Here is a 25223-nt window from a genome sequence, read left to right as displayed (position 1 = left end):
ACTCAAGGCCACCTTTGTAGCAAAATCCTGATCAGTAATTAGTCCTCCAGTTGGTTTCTGTGAAACCCTTTGCCTCTTGCTACGGACATGGTCCCCCACGTTGGCTCCAGGTTAGAATCATCTGGGGGTCTTTTAAACATCCTCTTGTCCTGGCCGCACCCCTTACCAATTCAATCACGCTCTCTCCCGTGGGACCCAGGCATCGGTAATTTTGAAAGCTCCCGTGGCCGGCTGAGGTTACGAGCCTCCTATTTTTGTCATCCCTCGAATCACCTGGAAAGCTTAGTGCTGGGCCCCACCCCAGAGTTTCTGATTCAGTGCGTCTGGGGCGGGGCCGAGAATTTGCGTTTCGAACTGAGTTCCCAAGTGTTGCCGATGCCTCTAATCCAGAGACCACGCTTTGAGAGCCACTGTCCTAGGGGCTGATTTGAGAGGCCTGGCCACCTGGGAGGCCCAGGTGCCAGTCTGTGAAAGGTTCTAGGTCATCGCGAGGTAGAGGAAACGATTTCTCAGAATTTCTGCTAGGAACAGTATGCGTCAGCAGTGTGGCAGAAGGAATATCAGGGTAAAGCTTGGGGGCACATAACCAACAGAAGTGGCCGAATTGCCTTCTGATGAAAGCAGGTCTGGTTTCCGGGTGGGATATGTGAGTTTGGAGCCGGAACTGAATGGCAGGTGCGGACAATAGAGCTAGTAGTCGTCATTCTCTGCTCCCCGACGGAGCGCTCAGCCTTTCCTCTCTCTAAATATTGGTAAACGTCCACAGAGTCCTTTTGAAAGGCGTCCTGGGCACCCGTGTACCTCGGGCCAGCCCTGCTACCCTCCGGGATCCCCACACAATGCTCCGCCCTCTGTAACTGAGCTGCTGTGTCTGTACTTCCTTTGCTGGGGTCAGGGTCCCCCACTTGGGTGGCTGAATCCTCCTTGTTGGTTCTGCTGACTCTCGTGCTGTGCCTGGGGGTCTGTCCCCATTGGGGAGAAGAGTTGCTGCGTGGCTGGAAACAGAGCTGGCCTCCTGTGGTACGGAACTATGTGCCGGAAACTTTCTCGTGAAACCCCAAGAACCCTAGGGGGCGAGGCTCCATGAGGCATTCAAGGCCTCATGTTAGGTGTGCTCCACTTGGATACCAAGTTCAAATACAGAACATGTTCTTTACCTGCTACTGAATCACTGCTTCTGCAGGGCTGAGTCATGGTAACAGTTGTATCCATCATCTATTACTGTGTGATGGGCTGGCCCAAAAGTCCACGGCCTTCAACAGTAATTCATTATGCCTCCATGAGTCTGTGGGTTAGGAATTTGGGCTGGGCTTGGCTGACTGATGTTTCTGGGGTCTCCTCTCTGGATCCCTCACGCAGCTGCAGCCCCCTGGCATTTCGACCGGGACCTTGGCACCGGCTATCACCGGGCCTCCCTCCACATGTGGTTTTTTGCCATTCGGTAGTAGAGCCCAGACTTCTTTACATGGGGGGAGGGGGGTGCAAGAGGGTGTCCGTGGAAGCCTCGAGGCCCTTTGAGGCCTGGACTTTGCAACTCCTGCGACACCACTCTGCCACATTGGGTTGGTCAAGAGCAGGCCCTGACCCAGAGTCGAGGGGCGAGGAGACGGGCGCCTGTCTCAGAGGGAGCAGCTGCACAATACTGCGGCCACGGTTGTCAACCTGCCACGCTGCTGTTAGCTCGGTTAGCTTTTTCTCTTCCGTCTAGACGTCGAGGCTGGCGTTTGGCCAAGAAAATACTAGTGGAGGATGCCTTGACCGTCTGAATGGTCTCCCAGGTTGAGACAGCTTTTCTAAGAGCTTCTGAGTCCTCAATCGTACGATTAGGGAACAGGTCACGGTTAAGGTGACACACAGTGTTGGGGCTGCTGGCCTCTCACGAATACCGTGATACCAGCGAGAAAGCACAGCCGACCCTCAGATTCGGAGCGGGGGGCGGCTCTGAACTTCTCTGACTTGTATCACGGGGTCTCTGGTGGAACACCTTCTGGAGGATGGGGTGAGGCTGCACCCCTTGAGGAAGGGAGAGAGGAGGAACCTAACCCCTGTGGATTGTCGGGCGCTTGGATACGTATCTGTGATTTGACTCCGTCCTGAGAGGCAGGCACAGTCCTCTTAAATACGAGGGGCCCGAGGCTTCCATAAATTAAATTCTGAAGCGCACAGAAGTGGTAAGGAAAGCTGGGAGTATTCTGGTCTGATGTGGCTGACTCCCCAGCCCCCTCCCCCCGCCCCCATGCCTTACAGCCTAAATGAAAAGGGGAGAAGGGAAAGAGCGTGGATGAGAATGTGCTGGTCTTTCCCTTCTGTCAAAACTATCTCTCCTTGGAGGTTTGCCATCTCCAAAGAATGTGAGACGCCACCGCTACTCGAGCCTGAAGCGGCCTCGGGAGATTCCACTCCTGCATGTGGCAGGCTCCAGTCAAGTCTCCGTTGAGACGGGATTTTAATCGCGTGGGTTTTCTTATCTTGGGGATGCAAGGCCCCTCCAAAACACGCAAGTCAAGAAAGGATCCCGAAAGCCAGTAAGGACATGATTTTTGTTTGTTTGCTAAGAACACGACTTGGGGTGAGTTTCCAAACTGCTTTCCTGTTTGCGACTTTCCGTAATTCAGATTACGGGGAAGGACTGGTGAGCCACACCAGCATTGTGATTCTAGCAGGTCCTCTGAAAAAGCCGGGGGCTGCCCTCTGCCAGACTGCTTCCAGGAATTAAATGTCTACTTCTCTGTGCACCTTTTAGATCCCGGAAACCTCAAAGACTTGGGAGTTTTTTCCTAATGAGACTGGAGCACGGGGAAGGACCCTGATGTGTGTTTGACCCCAAAGGCAGATGTCACATGCCCTGGGGGAGGGCGAGGGGGACGATGCGTGGACTAAGCCCCTCCCAGGCGCAGGCGCTACATCTGGTGAACTTCTTCACAACCGTCCAACAAGCGCACTTTTTTTTTTTTAATTTTTTTTTCAACGTTTATTTATTTTTGGGACACAGAGAGACAGAGCATGAACGGGGGAGGGGCAGAGAGAGAGGGAGACACAGAATCAGAAACAGGCTCCAGGCTCTGAGCCATCAGCCCAGAGCCCGACGCGGGGCTCGAACTCACGGACCGCGAGATCGTGACCTGGCTGAAGTCGGACGCTTAACCGACTGCGCCACCCAGGCGCCCCTAACAAGTGCACTTTTAACTTTGCTCTTCACAGATTGAAACCCTGAGGGTTTGCTGAGGGTCACACACTCATGCAGTGCCCAGGCCAGGATTCAAACCAGGTCATTCTGATTTTGAAACTGGTGGCTCTTTCCACCGGCATGTACCCAACATATCTTGAATGACAAAATCGGGGAATTAAGGAAGACCAAAGAGTTTGGCTTCCGGTGTCTAGAATGAAAATCTCTATGTGTGTGAGAAAAACACAACTGTCTGAGAGCATCTTCTAGAGGGAGTTACTTTTCAGTTGAGGATGGACAGAGCACAAGTTTCCTTTTTTCCTTCCTTCCATCCTTCCTTCCTTCCTTCCTTCCTTCCTCCCTCCCTCCCTCCCTCCCTCCCTCCCTTCCTGGCAACTTGCAAATATACTATGCAGCAGCATTAACTATAGTCATCCTGTTGTACATTTTATCTCTAGATGATTTACCTTGCTGATTACCATTATCAAAAATGGACGCATCTTTTTCAAGCCCTGTTGTGTCTTGGGCCTCTCCTCCCCAGCTAGATCATTCTTTTCAGGTATTCAAACCTGCAAGAAATCGAGAAAGAGGGAAAAGTGTTCTGCTTCTTCCTTGATCGACCACTTGAGAGCATCTTTTCAATACCAGAATATGGCCACGTTCATCCAAATCTGAGAAAAACCCTGTCCTGCCACCTATGGAGGCGTTCTAGTGTTTGTTCCAAGCGAACAGTGGAAAATGTAGCCAAATAGATATATACCTTGGATGAAAATTATAAGGACTGGTGATATATATACTCTTTGATTTTTTTTTTTTTGTTTTCTTTTTCTAAGTTGGCACTAGAGAAGCGAAAAGTAGACGTGAACAATTGGAAAGGCAAGGTTGTATTAGAAGAGATTGCAAACAACTTGAAAATGCATTGTAAACTCTAGTTATGGCATTTCGCCTGTGATTAATGGCATTGTTTTCTTTTGGGAAAACACTGGATAACCCTCTTTTCCACATAACATCTCCTGCTGGATCGGATTTTTGTTCTCTGTTGTTCTTTGGAAATGTTTATAGCTTTGAAATCTTTTCCATAGGGAATTCTTTAAAAAATTTTTTTTTCAATGTTTGTTTATTTTTGACAGAGAGAGAGACTGGAGCATGATCAGGGGAGGGGCAGAGAGAGAGGGAGACACAGAATCCGAAGCAGGCCCCAGGCTCTGAGCTGTCAGCACAGAGCACAGAGCCCGACGCGGGGCTCGAACCCACAAACCCTGAGATCGTGACCTGAGCTGAAGTTGGACGCTCAACCTACTGAGCCACTCAGGCACCCGTCCATAGGGAATTCGACTAGACCTAAGAGAAAAAAAGAAATGCATGGGGATTGAGTAATTGGATGGTCCTAGAATGGACCTTATGTACCTCTAACTTCTTGGGGGCTAGAGAATATTTGACACACGTTGTTGATGTGCAAATCAGAACCGGTTGTTCCGCACGCTCCCCAGTCCCATTTCCTGTCCTGGCACCTGGTAAATGAGAAATAGCCTATGCAAAGTATTTGTCACACAGAGTCACTTAGAAGGCAAATGAGAAACTCAGGAAACTCACATAAATGCTAATTTGCAGGAACTTCTAACTCACCTTAGCCTCTTTGGATTGACATTACACTTAGTGATTCTGTGTCCAGGTATGTCTTTTTAGGGGCGACGGAATCCCAAAACGCAGAGACAGTTGTTTTGGGTTTTGAATGTGTTTTACAGGCCAAGCAGGTGGGCAGATGATTGCCTTGCTAGAAGAATTCACTCACCATTTGGGGGGAATGTTAAGTCTAAACGTGGGATGGGAAATTTCTTTTAAGGAGTATATTTTCTTGAAATGTTTTGGAATGCTGTACTTTCTGCTGTGATTACATGAGGGGAACCATGGATCATCTCAAATTTAATTCTCCTGGTGCCTATTTCATAACCAGTCTTCTTTCTAAGTATATGTGCAACTTCCCCTGTGAATCCAGCCATGCGAAGAAGACTTACTTTAGAACATTGTAACATACTCGCTTAAGTAAGGTGCTCAAGCAGTTGTCGTCCATGAACCCATTGTATCTTATTTCAAGATGCAAACATAGTTGTGATTGTTGTGCTCCGTGTTGGCCACTGAAGATATGTCTTATTTTGTGAAGTTCGTGGAATTTTCCTGACGTGAATCCCTTAAGTTAGTGAAGAGTTTAGGACTCCCTACGCCCAAAAATATGTTCTTTAAAAACAAGGTATACATAGTTAGGAGGTGATCTCTGTGTGTTGACTTAGATAATCTCCTACGTTTCTTGGTATTCACCTAATCTGCTTCTAGATGATTCATGACCTGAGGGGCCCCCCAGGGCTGAGAGCCCTGATTCATCTTCCTAGCTATGAATTCAGTATGGTGCCTGGCACACAGTAGTCACTCAATAAATGCTGGTGGACCTGAATGAAACTGTATCATAGCCATTCTTCTGGGTTTCAGAGGCCCTTGTAGGAGTCACGGTTCCACATTGGTTCACTTTCTAAGAACCTGTGTGGGCATGTGGAGAGGAGGTTGGCAGAAATCTGCCCAAGAGCTGGCAGTCGGTCAGTCTCCCAGCACACCTGTAATGTTGGTTCCTTCCGTGCGGGCCATTCTCTGATTCCAGTGACCCCTTTCTTATCTTTGGCTGAGCTGGCCATGTTCTCTGGAATTGAATCTAAACTCAGGATTCAAGGTGAGGATTCAAGCTGCTCAGCCACTAGAGAAATGATTCCCAAGAGCTGTTTTCTTCAGATGAGCCCTCCCTCTGGAAAACTCTTAGCTGGTCAAGGTTCCCAAGCCCAGCACAGAAGGGAGACAGTTGACCGGGAATCCTAATTTTTAGGTACACCAATTCAGCCTGATGACATTAGGTGATGTTACTGCCACTGCTGTTGTTTTTGTCATCTTGGATCAAGACATTTGGGTTGAAGACTGTTTCCTCTTGGCTCTGGACCGTCCCCAGGGTAGGCTAGGAGGACAAGACAGGTGAGGAGGAGAGACAAGTCCCGACTAATGTAATCCTACAAGTGAAAACTGATCTTTTTTTTTTGTTTTTTATTCCTCTCATTGCTTCACCTCCACCCTAGACCTCTTCCAGGATTTCCAAAAGCACAGCATGACCTGGGCAGATCTTCTAGCGAATGTTCCCTGTGGCTTTTATTCTAGTGGCCGGTAAAGCCAGATAAATCCCAGATTTTAAAAAATACGCAAACCAGAGCATTGGAAGAAGACAGTACGGCTCTCTCCTCTCAGCGAAGAGGTCAAGGAAAGCAGAGTTGTTCAGGGAAGAGCATTAAGGGTAGTTGATAAAGGAAAACAGTTGTCTGAAGGAAAGATGAAGCTTCAGAGGGTTTGAAGGTTTGGAAGTCTTCGAAGGAGAGAGAGAACCAAACGTTACCTTTAGCGAACACACACTCATTCTTCAGGTCTCACCATCAACACTGTTCTTCTGTGAGAACGTCCCTCAGTCCCTGGGCTGGGCTAGCTGCCCCACATCTCGTACTTGGCTGTGATAACGCACAGATATTATGTAGTTTTATATTCATATGTGAATTAATTAGCAAGGATGAAATTTTATAACCTACATACACTTGTATATACGATATTACATACGTGTATCTTTATCTCTCGTGCAGCCTGATTTACAAGCACTTTACAGAAAGTGATCTTGTTCGTCTTATTCTGGCCTTCTTTTCGTATATGTTTAAGGTATTAAATGGAGGAATAAATGCTGAGGTTTAAGATCAGAGAAATCACCAAGGTGAGGGGTGAGAGAAAGGGGTCATATCGGGAATGTAGTAGGAAAAAAAACCAGGGCTGGCTGGCAGTGAGAGAGAGATAAGAAGGATAGATAAATGAGAGAAACCAGTTCCCAGATTCCTAGGATCGTGGTTGAGAGCCCAGCGCTTAACCCAGTGCATCAGTCTCATGTCCGGGAATTGGTGGCTTAACTTTCCTGGCGACTGGGGACCTTCCTGCCTCTCTACAGAGTTCTTCCTTCCGGTTTTAGGTAACTTCTGCTTATGGATTTTGGGCTTGTCCTCCAGCGTCAGCTGATTCGTAAGTTATTTTAAAGCCCGTTAGGTTGTGCTCGCTTCGGCAGCACGTATACTAGAAGCCCGTTAGGTTGATGGCCAACAGGTAGCGGAAGTTGGTGTTTTGTTTTATTTTTTTCTTCCATCAGAGGTGTGATATCTTGGATAGTATCAAAACTGCTGATTCTAGAAATGAAATTCTAGGTAGGTTAATGAGCGTGTATGAGTAAAAACGCCCTGAGAACTAAAATCAGTATTCTCCCAGTTTGGGGTATAAATGACTGTAAAGTCTTTTGTGGATATTTGTGAGGAAGGCCTTGTTATCACCTACTGAAGTGAGCAAAAGCCATTCAGTAAATTATTTCTTTAAAAACTGAACTACTTATGCAGGAGGTGGGTTACTTTCCCTTCTAGAACCTTGGCTCTCAGCAAAACGTGTAGAACATTAGTTCCACCTGAGACAAGATTTATTTTTAAGTTTGTGAATCCGTGAGAAGATTGTCTATATTTACTGTGTAAATTAAGCGAGTCTTAAGAAAACGTGGAAATTAAAGGAAGCCAGCATTAAAAAGAACAATTCAGTCGGCATAGCCATCCCATTGTCTAAGCGGGATTAGTCTCCAAAAAATGCGTGATGAAAAGCAAGTGTATTTCAAATTGTTTAATTTAGAAGGAAACTGATTTTGACAACAGAAACACAATGGTCAAGAATAGTGTTTTAACGAGCCTTAGAAAGTATGCTAACATAGCTTTCAAAAACTCAATTCCCCTATGATGGATCACTTCTTTGCACACACTTGGCCATTAGATCACAAGGGTCAGAGGGTTTGTATATATTACTGGTTACAAAGGCAACGATCTCTCAACTCGCCTCTTAGCGAGGGAATTTATAAAGCACCTCTGTTACAGACCATTTAAAGTACTCCAGAAGAAAGTTCTCGATGTAGCTTAGGCTTCCGAAGCTGGATCAGTGTGAGCCTACAATGGACACGAGAACCGTATCACACTCAGCCTGCCACGCTTTTGTTTTTCCCGTTTTTATGTGCAAAGCAAGTGGTACTTTGTCATTCTTCGTAATAGATTATAAGGTTGAAGAATATGTGAGAAGAGACCAAACGTTGGTAGACTGTGGTGACGTTTTTGGCTTTTCCTTGCTGGATAGTAGAGTTAAGGTGCACTCTTGCCTGCCTTCCTACTTGCTTTCTAGCATTCCTCATTTTATGACACACAGATCTTAAGGTGCTATTCTGGATTCAAAATTAAATCTTCAGGAGCGCCTGGGTGGCTCAGTCGGTTTAAGCGTCCGACTTCGGCTAGGGTCATGATCTCGCGGTTTGTGAGTTCGAGCCCCGCGTCGGGCTCTGTGCATACAGCTCGGAGCCTGGAGCCTGCTTTGGATTGTGTGTCTCCCTCTCTCTCTGCCCCTCCCCTGCTCACGCTCTGTCTCTGTCTCTCAATAAATAAGCATTAAAAATTTTTTTTTAAATTAAATCTTCAGCATCGTGCATTTTTTGTGGCTATTTAATAGCATCACAATATACAACTCCATGATATATTCATTTTTTTTTCCCCAGAAAGAACTGTGTGTGAATCTGCAGTTTATTTGTGTTACATAACAGATTATAGGCAGTGACTACACATAATTTAAAAGTTCCGGGGCGCCTGGGTGGCTCAGTCGGTTAAGCGTCCGACTTTGGCTCAGGTCACGATCTTGCGGTCCATGAGTTTGAGCCCCGTGTCGGGCTCTGTGCTGACTGCTCAGAGCCTGGAGCCTGTTTCAGATTCTGTATCTTCCTCTGTCTCTGACCCTCCCCCGTTCATGCTCTGTCTCTCTCTGTCTCAAAAATAAATAAACGTTAAAAAAAAAAAAAGTTCCAAGGTGTCTGCATGGCTCAGTTGGTTAAGCATCCAACTCTTGATTTCAGTTCAGATCATGATCTCATGGTGATGAGATCGAGCCCCATGTAAAGCTCTGTTCTGAGCCTGGAGCCTGCTTAAGATTCTCTTTGCCCCTCTCCCCCACTGGCACAAGCATGCTTTCATAAATGAATGAGTGAATGAATGAATGGATGGGTGGATGAATAATCCAATCCTGTTCATATGCTTTAACCATTCTTTGGCAAGCTCCTACGTGGAATTGATTAAATATTCCCCATATCTTCTCTGGGATGCTTTCCTTCCTGATAGAACCCACAGGGATCCGCGTAAATAACCTGGCCCTGAAATTCGGATACCTGCTCCCATCATCTGCGTAGATGCCTGGCCCTTTGGCGTTGAACAGTTAATAGACACAGAGCACTTGGAACATACTTGGTGGTAGGCCCAACTGTAATCCTAATGCCGTGCAGAAGGGAGAAAACTTTAGGTTTAAAATTGTGGGTTGCATGCACGCTGTACTATGCTTCTAGACTGATAATTGTTTGGATTTGTATGAAGGTTTTAATTATTAAAAACATTTTTTTTCGTGACGTGTAGTTGACATACAATGTTGGATTAGTTTCAGGAATAGTTGTCTATTTAAAAATAACATGGAGGGTGCCTTTGGCAGAACTGAAACTTGTGCTCTAGACGAGAGATTAGAGATTAGAAGGCTGATGGTAAGGCATTCCGTGCATTCTGTTAATACTGCCACCATTTCTAATAACGCAGCTCTGTCCAAATGCTCTCTTGGCCGTAAGCATTCTGTCACTGACCGCACTGTGTTGTTTCAGAGCACTGTGATTCTGAAGAGGACGTAGCAAGTTCTGAAAGATGAACGAAACCGTTGCTTCCGTTAAACCAAGTGCTGTATACTTAATCTTACACATACTGCGTGCGTTTTTATTGAAACGGCACTTCGACTTTTCAGGTGTGCATACGCTGAAATTTAATACATTCTGAATCTCAGGCACTCATAACCTGAAAACTAATACATTCTGGCCTGAATTAACTTGCGATTCGACGTGAGCGACAGCAGAGCACTGTCGGTGACTGTGATCCATCCTATACGAGGTGGCTCTGGGCCCCGTTTCCCCACAGTCCTCCGAACGGTAACAACTGGGCGAGAACAGGCCAACGGGGTTACGCCCCAAATGTACTGGGTTTCCTGCTATTGGTAGAGAAGCACTACCTAACAGACAAAACCTTCCTCTCTGCATTTTTAGAGTGTGAAGATTGTTCTGTTCCTCTCCCTTTGCATAACCAGATGGAGGTCTATCAGACTTCTCTACTAAATACTTTACGAGCTACGTCTCGTGCCCTGTCAACCGGATCTTAACCCTTGCTCCGGGCAGCTCAGATCACTTCCGTGACATCGTATGGTAAATTGAAATGACATGTTGTTAGACAGCTCTGTGGAGGTGGTTTTTGACCTCCTTCAATAAAACAGCAGCGGTGTGGGAGTAGAGCCTTTTTTGGGAGAAGGTAACTTCTTGGTCGGCAGGAGATTTCTCACTGACCAACCTTAATTAACTCTGATGTCACATGAAAAGGAGCTGTGCACGGGTACAGGTCACTGGGAGGGTAGGCTCCTGATGGTAGTGCAGTGACAGGCCTAATGATGAATGAAGGCTCCCTGTTAAACCATGACCCTCCGAGAAGCCAGCGTTAAGTAAAAAGCTAGGAGAGGAACGCTGAAGACGTGCCCCCTCGTAAACATTGATAGCAGGAATGTCGGTGTTACGAGAGTACGTCTCTCTTGGTCAACATCTTAAACCATTGCAGAATTCTTTCTTCTAAATAACTTTTGTAAAAGGAAAATGAAGGCGGCCAGTGACTCACGCGTGGGTAGAGTGAAGACTGTGCAAGTTCTGATTATTTTAGACATCGGCCACATCAGAGGCTAATAGTGTGTCCTGTGTGCCTTGCGCTGCAAAAACTATTTATGAATTTTGTTGACGGACAGTTAAAACACAAATGGTTAAGGAGGCTTTAAAACACACCGTGGCAGAATTATTCAAGCGGACGTATCTATGGGGTATGTGCCAACACTAACTGCTGAAATTAACATTTAAATAATTTCATAATCTCTTCCCTTATTTTTTTCCCATTGAATTCAAGGCACAAATGCCACGTAAGTGACAATTTAAAACTTTCTGCTAAAGCATGGGGATCAGACACTCGACATCGAAAGTCTAAAGATTTGGGGGTTACTTCGAATAGTAAAATCTCTAAAGCCAGAAGCCAGTGAATTCTTTTTTGTGGATCTGGGTGGTAAAATCGTGAGCTTAACATCACATAAGACGTAAAGGGCGATAGCCAAACCCTGGGATTAGCAGCTTTCTACAAATTAAACGTATGGTTGCTGGACAGAAGCTACTTCAACATTCAGACCTTTGTAGACCGCGAGATCCATCACACGATTAATGTAAAATATCCTGTATTTGTCCCTCCAAAAGTTGCAAATAATCTTATCAACATAAGGGATTAGTCAGCAGTAAATCATCAGGAGCTCCGTGCCATTGCCAAATACATGTCGGCTTCTAAATCCCAGCCAAAAAGAGCTCTCCCTGTGTCTAAAACAATGAAGGAAACAATTCAAACATTCACCCCCCCCCCCACCGGACCTTTTACACTGCTACACCCGCTTCCCCCCCCATACCTAAAACAACGTTGACCTTTTCAGAGAGGTGTATGCATCCGAGTCAGGAGGTGTGTATGTGTGCATGTATTTAGGTTAACATCCTTTTTTTCTTTCGGAGTTTCCTTGACCTAACGCCAGTTGTTTGGGGGGGGGGGGGAGAGTAACATTTTGAAAATTAACGTTTGGCTAACCGTGGACTCAAGCTATGCCGCTGCTGTGCAGATCCCCATGGCTTTCCTGTCTTCCATGTGGTCCGTTGATAGGTGGAATATGAACCCTTGGGTCTTTCTCCATCATGCTGGAAATGAAACACGCATTATATGTATAAATACATTTATAATGCCCTCGTGCTGCCAGCTTTGCGGGTGGTGGGGTCTTCACTTAAGACTGTTGTTCTCATGGTGCACTCGCTTATAATGTACCCTTTATGTTACCTGGTCAATACTTTAATAAAGGCACAACACGGAGGTTGAGACTAAGGTTCAGCTTCTTTTTTCTTTTTTTTTTTTTTTAATTTTTTTTCCAACGTTTATTTATTTTTGGGACAGAGAGAGAGCATGAACGGGCGAGGGGCAGAGAGAGAGGGAGACACAGAATCGGAAACAGGCTCCAGGCTCTGAGCCATCAGCCCAGAGCCTGACGCGGGGCTCGAACTCCCGGACCGCGAGATCGTGACCTGGCTGAAGTCGGACGCTTAACCGACTACGCCACCCAGGCGCCCCTTTTTTTCTTTTTTCTTAAGCACTAGAGCCCCGCAGGAAGTAGATCCCAATCAAAAACTTTGGTAGTTTCTAGAAATTTGGTTCATCTGCAGTTGCGTTCGTAACCTTTCTCCCACCCTTGCCACCAACCAGAAAGATTCTATAAAACTTAGTCTATGAGACTTACGCTTTTAATAAAGTGCATCTTGGGGAAAGACTCTCTTCCTTTATTATGAATTATGCTTAATTAACCTCATACAACCTTGCTAAAGGCTCATGGTCTTAAAATCAAATTTTGGAAACATGAGACTTGGGGATTTATACTTAGATAAAGAGGTCATTTATCATGTAGGATTATGTACTGTTGAAAACATGCAAAATCAAAGACAGATGCATCTCATTTGAAATAAATCTGATATACAAAGCTTTGCATTAAAAAAGTATATTAGTGGGGTGCCTGGGTGGCTCAGTTGGTTGAGCGTCCGACTTCGGCTCAGGTCACGATCTCGCGGTCCGTGAGTTCGAGCCCCGCGTCGGGCTCTGGGCTGATGGCTCGGAGCCTGGAGCCTGCTTCCGACTCTGTGTCTCCCTATCTCTCTGCCCCTCCCCCGTTCATACTCTGTCTCTCTCTGTCCCAAAAATAAATAAACGTCGAAAAAAAAAATTAGAATTCAATTTTAATATGAAAGGAAACACTGCTAGGTTTCTACAGAGAGCTCTAACAACAGTTTTCAATGTGACTCAGTTTGTTACAATTCCAATTTCAATGGTTACAATTCAAAATCCACCATTAGAAGTGACTTAACATCGAATCAAGTTAAAAAGGTTGTCATTCGGGGGAACAGTGAGGTTTTTTTTGCAATATGTTTGTAAAACTTCTAACACATAAAGAGAGATGTTACTGAGCATGAAGGAAACAATCAGCCTTCTGCAGCTTGAAGCTGGAAAAATAGTATAAAATCTAATAGTGATAGAGAAGTATGTAGCAACGAAGTTCAAAATAGCTCCATATTCCGTGTCTTCAACTTACCTGATTACTTGAGTCATAAGATTTTATTTTATTTTATTAATTTTATTTTATTAATTATTTTATTAATTTAATTTAACAGTAATTTTTTTTTTCAACGTTTATTTATTTTTGGGACAGAGAGAGACAGAGCATGAATGGGCGAGGGGCAGAGAGAGAGGGAGACACAGAGTAGGAAACAGGCTCCAGGGTCCGAGCCATCAGCCCAGAGCCCGACGCGGGGCTCGAACTCACGGACCGCGAGATCGTGAGCTGGCTGAAGTCGGACGCTTAACCGACTGCGCCACCCAGGCGCCCCAATTTAATTTAATCTTATCATGTTATTTTGCTTTAGGCTTCATGCCCAGCCCGGAGCCCATAAATGGGGGTTGAGCTCAGAATCCTGAGATTAACACCTGAGCTGAGATCAAGAGTTGGACGCTTAACCGATTGAGCCACTCAGGCTCCCCATAAGTTCTTTATTTAAAAAAAAAAAAAAAAAAGTTTTGAGATAAAATTCACATACCATGAAACTCCCCATTTTAAATCGTATAATTTGGTGTGGTTTTAATGCTTGCTTATTGATTGATTGATTGATTGATTGATTGATTTAGAGAAAGAGGGAGAATGTGGGAGAGGCAGAGAGAGAGGGAAAGCGAGAACCCCAAGCAGGCCCCATGCTGTCAGCCCTACATGGGGCTTGATCCCACGAACTGTGAGATCCTATAATTCAGTGTTTTTTTTTTTTAACGTACTCAGCATTGAGCAGCCATCGCTGTAGCAGGATTCCGGCGCAGAGGGTCGGGACACCGAGACTGTCCTCTCCAGGAAGCAACTTGATCTGTGCTGGGACTGCTCCATTGGGTTCGTAGCCGAAGACCCGAAGAGCTGAATGCCACGCGGCATCGTTTTTTTTTTATACGTTTTCTCTTTCTCTATGTCCCATGTTTGGTAACACAGAAACAGGCAGTCTGATAAAAAGCGGTCTCGTGTTACGAGGTCATGAGGGATGTTATCACGTACGCATGGAGTCAGGTTGCCTTGAGGTTGTTTTTGTTTTTGTTTATTTTCGATCCTTAGGGAGAGGACCCCACCACACCACCGCTATCTAATTTTAGAACATTTTCACCACCCCGGGAAGAAGCCCCATACTCTCCATTTTCTTCTTCCCCGGCCCCTAGCCACCACGAATGTATTTTCTGTGGATTTGCCTACGCTAGACATTTCAGACAAATGGAAGCATCCGGTGTGTGGCCATTTGTGACAGGCTGCTTTTCCTTAGCAGTGGTGTTTTTGCTTTGGGTTCTCAAATGAGAGACATTTCTTTTCTCACAGTCTGGAAGCTGGAAGTCCAAATCTGCGGTATCGACAGGTTTGGCCTCTCCTGAGGCCTTTCTCTGTGGCTTGTAGACGGCCGGCTTCTCCCTGTGTTCTAATACGGCCTTTTCCTTTCTTGTGCGCCTGCATGATATTTTCAAGGGCCATCTAGGTTGTAGTGTGTGTAAGTACTTCTTCATTCCTCGTGAGTAGTTTTGACGTGATTTCTAACTTGTACGTGGGTATCAGTGACTGTAATCTCCAGATCATAGAACTTTTAGTCTGGAAGGAATTCTGGGATTCGCAGGCCACCCCCCTCTGTTGGCAGATGAGGCACCTGAGGCTTACGTGATATGTCCGTGGCTACCACAGTCGCTAAGCTGGAGAGATCAATGATGCTAAACAAAAACTGGAAAAATCTGGATGTTTCATGATTTCTATCTGAGTAAGGCCCCTTTCTTACAGAGAGTAACCCTTTGATTTCAGTATCGTAGAAGCAAAGGAAGGGGCAGGGGGGCGTCTGGAAGAAAGAGGAGCTGAGAGGTTTATCTTGAAACTGCATTCAGCCAACAAGAACACGATTTTTACTCCGAACAATAAAAACAGCAGTTTTCCAAGGCTACTTTTAGTCAGACTTTATGTAAGAGTCTCTCTCAGTCTTCAAAGTGATGGGCCAGGCTATCTGGTTCATCGTGACCTATGGTGGAAGTTTGGTGTGTTAGTATCCAGCAGGGTTAGCTTTGAATAAAGAACCTCAGTCGTTGGGGCCTTGGCTTTGATTGCAAAATAAAGCCGTACTTTACTTGGAATTGTACTCACTCTTCCCACTGAAGTCCAAGAAGGCGCTCCATTTTGCCTGAGACGCGAAGGTGGGGGAATGGAGAGCGCGTTTTAGAATAGTCTGTGTGTGGGCTTTCAACCAGAGGTTTGGCGTGTGGGAAGGGAAGGGGTTTTTGTCAGCGAGTCATGCAGTTCTATTCTTTCTACCCGCCAGACAAAACACAACAAACAATGAAGAAAATATTCAGACAAGAATAATATAAAGTGTCCCTATTCACCTAAGTCCGTATACACCTACTGGTTTTAAGTTTTTTATTTAAGTAATCCATACACCCAGTGTGGGGCTTAAACTCATGACCCCGAGATCCAGAGTCACATGCTTTTCTCGCTGAACCGGCCAGGTACCCCCCATGGTAGTTTTTTAACACTATTACGCCACAACGCTTGATAGGTTATTCTAATAAAGGAGCATGGGATAAACCCATTTCCATGGTCTGCATTGTTTTTTGTTTTGTTATTTAAATGATGATTTTTCCTGACAGAACTGGATCTCTTTGCCTCTCGTGATTACAGTAGTCCCCCCATATGTCTGGTTTTGCTTTCCACGGTTTCAGTCACCTGTGGCCTGGAAGCACTCATCATCTTTCTGACGTACGGGCAGAAAGTCATTAATAGCCTCACGCTCGGTCACCGTGCCTGCGTCACTGACCTCACTTCACCTCATCACGTGGCCATTGTGTCATCTCACATCATCAGAAGGAGAACGGTGGGTGCAAGTACAGTGAGATATCTTGCGAGAAAGACCACACCCGCGTGACGTTGATTGCAGTGTATTCTAATAATTGGCCTGTTTTATTATTCTTGTTCATCTCTTACTGTGCCAACCTTAAGAACTGAGCTGAATCACGGGTGTGTATGCATGGGAGAAAACATAGTATATGTAGGGTTTGGTGCTGTTGTGGTTTCGGGCATCCACTGGGGGTCTTGGTCCCTTGCAGATAAGGTGAGACTGCTGTCTATTGTAGTTGAGTTGGACAGAAACAGTAGTTCACAGACCACCTAATTCACTGAGGGGACCATAATTTGTTTAAACCAGGTTTCTGGGCCACCGTGGCCAACGGTGGGAAGTTCGGGTCCCCGTCTGAGCTTCACACAGGGAGAATCCTTGTTAAATTCTAGCACTCCCCTTTTGGAAATAAAGTATCCTGGGGATCTGTTTCCAACTGGGCGGTGTGATTCTGAGCCATCACTGAGAAGAGCCAGCTGATTTTCACTTGCTGTGACAATGGATATGGGATAGGTACATATTTATATCTTTATTATTTTGTTTTTTTACGTTTATTTATTTATTTGGAGAGAGAGGCGGAAGGAGAGAGCATCCCGAGCAGGCTCCGCGCTCAGTGCGGAGCTTGACGTGGGGCTCAAATTCATGAACCATGAGCTCTTGACCAGAGCCAAAATCAAGAGTCAGACACTTAACCGACGGAGCCCCCCACGAAGCGCCCCCATATTCATATATCTTGATACACATCACTAGTGAAATGGAGAAAGGGCCGACCTACAGTAGAGACTCAAAGAATGTTAGTCAAATCTTCACTACTCAAGTAGGTGTATGGGCGTTAAATTGCTTTAAAAAATGTTTTCAGGCCTAATGTGTTTTCCAAGCATTTGAGGAATAAATATGTCACCTTCCTTTTCCCTGTTGGTTTTCCCGTTAAACTATAGTCTTGGCACGTCCGTTAATCTTTATGAGATGCTGGTTTCCTATTAACTGAAGAATGATGGGATAGTCAGAGTGTCCAGTTCCTTGGAGATCTTTTCCTCTTACTCCTCCTTTCCTTTGTTTTAATCAACTACTTTTATCTAGCTTCCTCATTCCGAGTGCAAAATTCATTGATGTCGGGGGGGAGACTCATTATATAGCAAATTATTTTTCCTTAGCATTTTCCCCCCTAAACTTTCCAAGAACCCTATCGTTTTCTGTGTCTTATTTAACTGCTCAGTTGTGTTGCTTTCTTTCAGTGGGACGATGGGATGGGAAGTGCCGAGGAGAGTGTGTGGATGGCGTATTCGGGTTGTTTTTTTTTTTTTTAATTTTTTTTTTTTTCATTTTAGAGCAAGAGGGAGTTGGGGAGAGGGGCAGAGGTGGGGGGAGAGAGAGAGAATCCCAAGCAGGCTCCATGCTCAGTGCAGAGCCCGACACAGGTCTCGATCCAACGACCCTGGGATCATGACCTGAGCCAAAATCTAGAGTTGGACGCTCAACTGACTGAGCCTCCAGGTGCCCCTGGATGGTGTGTTCTTTAAGGGCCTCTTCTCGGTATAGCACTTCCCTCAGCTGTGATTTGGGTGGGTCTTTGAGGTCCAAGCTTCCTTCTGATGAATGTCAGGAGTGCTGTTTTTTGGGGGGCGCTGATAAAGACTCATGATTTGGAAACCAAAGTGGTAGTCAGTGGGGTTCACCTCATGTCACGAAAAGGGAGGCTTTCCCCTGGCCTCTTGGGTGAGAAAGCTCATCATCTCCACGTCAGCCGTAGAGATACTTCCACGTACTGCCAGAATTTTCCGCAGGAGTCTTCGCTGGATTTTTTCCAGCACACGAACAACTGCTTAATTAAATCTCCAGAATTCTGTGCCATAAAGTAGGGCAGCAAGTATCCTGGCCCGGACGTTTTTCAGGATAGGTGTTATCAGTTGCTGACTGTGGCTTGAGAAAACCTTAGTGTTCCCACGGATCACTGGTTTTGAGCTACATGTTGCCTCAGGAAACTCCTAAAGATAAATAAAGTACAAAGTGCTTCCCTAGGTACCTGAATGGGTTGACGTGTTCTGTGGGGTTATTGGATAGACCGATTGCATCCCTATGAAACCTTGATTTTAACTTAAATTAGTTCATATGGAGCCCTTTTTTCCTAGTAGCAATCTGATACCAGGACCTATGCTGTATAAAAGTTGCTTTTACAACATTAATATATATCACCAGCAAACACCGGAAATGCAGATTAAGTTCACGTAATGTCTTGGCAATTACATCTCAACATAATACTCGGTGACACAAGTCGGGGAGAGCAAGTCTGCGAGATGGCAGCGATTGGGTATCTGCCCCATGTCAGGCAGCACCCACCACTTAGATGACACAGCACTGACACCACACGCCATGCCTGCAAGGTAGGTCATGGGCTTTCCGGTTTCACACACGAGGATACTAAGGAGCACCAAGTACAGAATGCCAAGACCATGCGCTTAGTAAATGGAGAACTTAAGCTTCAAACGCAGGCCTTTTAGCTCAGTCTAGTTTTCTTTGCGATAACAGGACCCACGAGTAACGCTAGAGAGTACTGCTAGCCTTAACCGTGGAGGTTGACGTGTGTATCTCATCTCCCTGATCTGTGATCTGACATGAAAACCTAGAAGATTGTTCGGCTCAGCCATCTACCTTGAACTCTACCGCGTGAGCCTATTTCTTAAGTGAAAAAATATTTTTAAGATTGGCTCCAAGAATTTTCCTCCAAGAATATCCATTCTCCACCCCCCTAACCCTTATCCCTGCTAATCCTGGGCCCTGATGTCCTGCTTTTACCAGGCATCTGCAGCTGCCTCCACTGGGAGGGAGGAGGGCGGGGGAGCAGGAGGCAGGAGAGATCCTTCTTGATATTTATTGTGGTGAGTCAGTGCCCAACACCGCTTCAGGAGAGGATCACCCTCCAATAACACCAATGGTTCCAAGGATCATGGGACTGGAGATGTCAGAAATGGAGTCAGATACCCAAGGTCATCTAGCCCAGTCTCTCGGTTTGCAGATAAGAGAACTGAGGTCTGGAGAGAGAGGTGGCTTGGCTAGTGGCACACAGAGTCCCTCAGGTGGATGCTATTATCGTGTTGTATGGAGATGTGTAGATGTCCAGGCACTTTTGTGTGGCTTATTTCATTGTCTTGCAACATTCCCCATGAAGTATGCTTGTCGAATGTCACGTAGAGGTGAATAGTTCCTTTTTTCTGTTCCATTATAGAGGGAACTTGGAGATTATGTAAGACAAACCAAGGGCTTCTAAAACCGATTTTGGTCTATAATTGGTTTTCCAAATGAGGAAACTCGTTCAGAAAGAGAAATGACTCACCCAAAATATCATGACCTTACTAATCACTGAACTATGTCTATAACCCAGGAAGTGTGTATACTTTGTATTTGAGAAAAAAAGATCAGCCAGGCCTGTACGACCAGATTATCCACCAGGGTGGAAGTTCAGTTTTGAAGGACACTGACATTTAATCCTGAGAGTTTTTGATGCTACTTTGTATTCTTAATGTAGCTGCATTTAGAAACGTGCATAAATCTATTAATGTTCTAAATTTAATGGTTTTGGGATCTTAACTTAAATCATCTGGTATAATAGGGCATATAATATTTGTGAATGAGGCTAGGACTGGGAAAAAAATTGTGAGTTAAAAGAATTTAATATGACATGTACCTTTTTGCACGGGCAAGCAAGTTAAAGATTCGAAGTGATCTTTGTGGAAAGATAGGACTTAAGGAAAATGAGAAGGCAATTTGCAAATAATACATTTCCAAAATTTGTTTTCCAGGATCTAGTTCAGGTTCGAAATTAAAAGGTCCTGAACTGAGTTTAAAAGGCTCCCAGCACATCATGCAAGCAGGCCAGACACTGTATCTCAAATGTAGGTAAGTGACTGTGTTGGTTCGGGGATACCCTGGTTGCCTTTCCTAAGGCAAAAATCATTCCCTGGCGGAGTAGAAACGTGGCCTCTCAGAGAACAAAGGTGGGGACTTCAGTGGTCTCTTGTGATCTGCAAAATGCAAGCTGCATGCTCCAGCTTCACAAGGAGAGATTCACTCGGTCAAGGAGAAACACGGAAGGGATGCCCCTAGCCTTTTTTTTTTTTTTTTTTTTTTTTTTTGCATTTTGCTTCCGAGTTGTTTAAAAGCTTTCTAAACGCCAAGTTGTGTCTCTGTCCAGAAGATGACCACCTTTCAAGGCCCTCAGAACAGCGCTTCCTAACGAGATGGATGCTTGGGACCTGGCCCCAGCCCTCACTGTGTTGTGTTTCCTTATCTGTGATTGCAGAGGGGAAGCAGCCCATTCATGGTCTTTGCCTGAAACAGTGAGAAAGGAAAGCAAAAGGCTGAGCATAACTAAATCTGCCTGTGGAAGGAATGATAAACAGTTCTGCAGTACTTTGACCTTGAACATGGCTCAAGCAAACCACACTGGCTTCTATAGCTGCAAATATCTATCTACACCCACTTCAAAGAAGAAGAAAACAGAATCTACAATCTATATATTTATTAATGGTAAGATCTCCGTTTTCTACATTCTGTTTGCCGTGAGATATAAATTCACCCTGGTCCCTTGGAAAGTGGGCATTCCTAGTGGTGAAGGACATGAACCAGGAAAGAGATTCTGCCCCCAGAAACTGGTGGAATGCATTTTCAGTGCATTTCTTGAGTGTCCGCTTCAATCACAATCCTCAAGGCCCGGTAGTCAATGATGTGTTCCCTGCAAGGAGAGACTCTTGTCTAGTTCGTTCACCGCCGTATCCATAGCACCGAGAGGAAATGGGTGGCCCATTGCACAGTTGGATCAATAAATGAGCGACAAGATTTTAGTTCAATTAAGAGCAAAATAGAATGTAAGATTTTTCTTGTCCTTTAACACAACTGTATTCTCTTACATGTCAGAATTGTAAAATACTGTTCTTTCTACCAAATTACAAAGGTAACGTTGCTAATGTCCCTTGAATGTTACAAAATTGGTTCCAGTTGATGATGTTGAATTATTTCGTGTTCATCGAGCAAGTATTGTAATGACAGTAGGAGCTGACGTGTATCATTCCGTAGTAGAATGGGCAAAAGGTAAAAATGAATTGTTTTCCAGTTTTAATTTTTATGGCACTGTTTTTCACTCCTTGGAGAACGAACAAACCAAGTGATACTCCGAGGCGAGAAATGCAAAATCCTTAAAGAAATATACCTTGACGGTAGAAACGGGTCCCCAAGAAAGAATAAGGAAAATGGCCCATCGTTTTGTTCTTCCTTGCTTAGTTCCAGCCAATTTCCAAAACTTGTTGAGTGGGATTTAAAGCAACAACAACAACAAACCCCCAAGGCTCTAGAGAACACAAAGCAAAGTTAGTTGGCATCTAGCCCAAAATCAAGTTAAAAAAACCGAACAAGCAACCATTGCTGTCGATAGTCTAAATATACATGGTGGGTCTGCCTTCTGGTGAGTTCTTGCATTGGAGCGTGTTTGGGCAGGATTCTTTTTTTTTTTTTTTTTTTTTTTTACGTTTTGAAATGAGACAACTAGACCGTGTTTTACCGAGCATAACATGTGATCGCCCAGATTCAGAACTAGTTTTAGGAGACAGTAGAACAGTTGTGTGATACAGTCAGTAACATCTTTCTAGCTCTGATCAGCCTGATTGAGACTCAGCTGCCTCTCTGCTCCTGTTTTTACATGTTGCACTTTTCCAAGGGGGTAGATAACAACTTACTAGCAGTTTGCCATCACAGGAATGGAGCAAGTGTACTTCAAAGTAAGAGGGGGGAGTAGGCCAGGGATCTTGGCTTGGGGAAGTCAGCCCACTTCCCACAGGAGGGACGTGAGGGTGGCAGGCAGAAAACGCTGGAGTGGAGAGCGGGGCAGAGTAGGGACGGAGACTTCCAGAGAGGTACTTTTGCAGCCCATGATAAAAGCAGACACAACCTTTGATAGTGGTGCAAAAAAGTCACGGACCCAGCCACCCGTTCTAGTTCCGCATAGTATGTTACGTTCTTTCTGGCACTCGGAGGAAAGAAAACGCTTTTATTCCCATCTCTCCAGAGGAATGGGAGAAGATTCATTCGGACTAAGATTCTCCTAAGAAACTTTTTCTCCGGTGGGTTTATCAGAATCTGACTTGCAAATCAGATACTCAGATGGGTAAAAAAACAACCCTTAAAACATCTCTCTTATTTTTTCCCGAAAAAATAACGTTCAGCTGTTTTCACTTTTACCTCCTACACGCCTATTAAACTGTACTCTGAACAGTAACACCGGTTTTGTGGTCTTTCCTGATAGTGATGTTGATCTCTTAACACGCTTCATTGAAGTCCCAGGTAGCTGCGATATAGTTTAGGAAGCAGTTGTAACTTTTCCAAATCGTGTAACATTTTACGCATTCCCTATTTTCATTTGTTTTTTCAATTCCTTTGAAAAAAATGCAGTCGTATGCTTCCATGTTAATGGAATACATGCTACGTTGCAGGTTTAATTTCTTTCGGGGGCACGAAACCTACCTCTGATGAGTCAGAATTGTCTCTGGGATTAATAAAACTCCAACCAGTTCCTGATACACGGCTGTGATTACTCACTAGTCGTTCACTGGTTGTCACTTATTTATTATTGTTGAATGTTTACTTCAGAGCACATTATTCTGTCTGGAGGACTTCTCTCCTGAGAAGCATCTGCAGATGTGTTGGCATTTGATTTTGGTTTTCTCTAAAGATGAGAAACGGTGTGAGACACATCTTTTGAGAGAGACTTAGGTTTGTGGTCCGATGGGGTGCCGAGGAAAAGAACCGGGGCCGTGTAGCTTTGTCCGTGGAGAGCCAGCACGTGAATTATAACCCAAACCATTCTGTAGGCATTGTTGATTCCCTGCTGTGTAACCGGCAGTCTTCCCCCTTCCCCACTGGGCACTGATTCGCACACCACATCTCATGCTTGGTATTCAGAAAGGTCAACATTGTCACTTTGGCATTACAGCTTGTTCAGATCCCCCAAGCCTCTGACGTAATACGTTACATCAATTTAATTATTGGAGTAATTAACTTTAAGTACCTTAATTACCGAATGGTCTGGTAAATTACAATTTCCTTGAACGTAATAACGCCTTACGTTTGTATTTTCTTTGCGTTTAAACCAACGGGTTTGTTTGCGTCGTGCCATTTTGTTCTCGCCACCGCCCCTCGAAGCACTCCTTTTCGTTTTCCAAGCAAAGGACCTGAGACCCACTTCACGCTGAGGCTACGTGGGGAGGGACCAGAAGAGTATTAGCAGCAGAGTAAAGGAGTCAGGTTTTTCCCTTCCGAGTCTCCGTGGTGGGAGGACATCCAGAGAGGGCAAGACAGAGGCGGGGAGACCAGGGAGGGGGTTGTTGAGTGCACGGAGGCAAGGGAGCTGGTGGTCCCAGGTCGCTTTGGCAGCCACGGGGAAGTGGAGAAGTCGGTGGGTTGGAGGGATTCAGTTGACCTTGGTGGGTGGTTGGGTCGTGGCGGGTGAGGGAGAGCAGTCAGAGACCCTCGGATTTCCGGAGGGGACCTGGGCACCTTGTTCCCGGACCCATACTCAGGGAGAGCTTTGTCTCACTAAATGACACCGATGCAAAGACAGTCATCATCCTCTCCCCATACACCCTGGGCTTGGGCTTGATAAAATGGCTGCTGAGTGGGAGTAGTTGAAAGACACTATATGCATTTTAAAAAATTGTGCCCGCAAAATGAATGGATTCCACCCCCGCCCCCCCCCCCGACTCCCCGCATAGTTATAGCTACAAAATTCTGGGTCACAAAGAAAAGCAAATTGTAAAGCGCTCCTTCATGCTTTGCTACTTGCAAACTAAGATTTCTAGATGACTAGTAATGTAAGGGCTACTTAGGTGGTGTTCACCCGCCCCTTTACAGAGAGGAAGGAATGCGTTTGCACGGCTTTTCTGCCGCTGGTATACACAAGAAATTGGCTCCAGCTCAACCTTTCCTAAAAGGAGGATTTCATTGAAACTATTACGATAATATGTGAGTTGGGGCCATAAAGTAAGAAAATGGAGCAGAAGTTTTTAATGGCATCTCTGAAGTATTTAATATTTTGTCAGCGTCTCCGGTTTAGTTAGGAAGACCTTGAACTTAGCATGATGAGTTCCCCACACTGTGAAGTCAGCCTGGATTCCTCCTCTCTCCACGACCGAGCCTTTTCGGGCTATTTAAGAACAATGTCCTCTGTTGAAAAATTATAATGGAAAAGGGGGAAAAAAATGGATGTGCGTGTGTTACCTGCTGGGTGAATATCTCCTACCTCTTCCCTGTAGAAGAAACTCATCTTTTTTTTATCCTGCTTCTCTTTACCTGATTGCTTTTCTCTCCGAGACTAGGAAAACAAAGTGGAGAATTTTCGTAACCGATTTTTTTTCTCCATTGGTTCTCTCCTGTGTGTAAAACTCATGAGACGTGCATAGCAGCTTAATTTCAGGTAAAAAAAAAAAAAATGATCAGACACGCTGGGTACATCAATGAAAAGTAGTAGAGGTTCTAATAACTCTGATATTCTGGGAGAGATGGGACACCTGGCTGGCTCATTCAGTGGAGCATGTGACTCTCGCTCTTGGGGCCGTGAGTTCGAACCCCATGTTGGGCACAGAAATTACTTAAAAGCATTTTCCAGATATTCTGGGGGAGAATGATCATCACACCTTCACGGAAAATGAGAAGCTCTACCTGGCTATGGGACGCCCAGCAAATAAAAATACTAATGGCGCAGACATTCTGAGAAGGGTCCAATTACTTTTGTTTTTTATTTTTTAAGTGTTTGTTTATTTTTGAGAGAGAGAGCACAAGGAGGAAAGGGGCAGAGGGAGA

At 45.1% G+C, this 25223-nt stretch overlaps 1 protein-coding gene across 4 annotated transcripts in view; it reads left to right on the top strand.

The window, feature by feature from the left end:
* Positions 1 to 25223, top strand: part of FLT1 (fms related receptor tyrosine kinase 1) — a 178802-nt gene that overhangs the window by 7927 nt on the left and 145652 nt on the right. For all 4 annotated transcript variants that reach the window (XM_023250349.2, XM_045047390.1, XM_045047454.1 and 1 more), the window contains 2 exons: positions 20177 to 20273; positions 20677 to 20903. In XM_023250349.2, coding sequence (XP_023106117.2) covers positions 20177 to 20273; positions 20677 to 20903 — 324 coding nt within the window. The remainder of the gene's footprint in view (positions 1 to 20176; positions 20274 to 20676; positions 20904 to 25223) is intronic.

The sequence above is a fragment of the Felis catus genome, chromosome A1, assembly GCF_018350175.1.
Source record: "Felis catus isolate Fca126 chromosome A1, F.catus_Fca126_mat1.0, whole genome shotgun sequence".
Taxonomy (NCBI): domain Eukaryota; kingdom Metazoa; phylum Chordata; class Mammalia; order Carnivora; family Felidae; genus Felis; species Felis catus.
The sequence above is the reverse complement of the archived record's forward strand: the minus strand, read 5'-3'. Positions and strand labels throughout refer to the sequence as shown.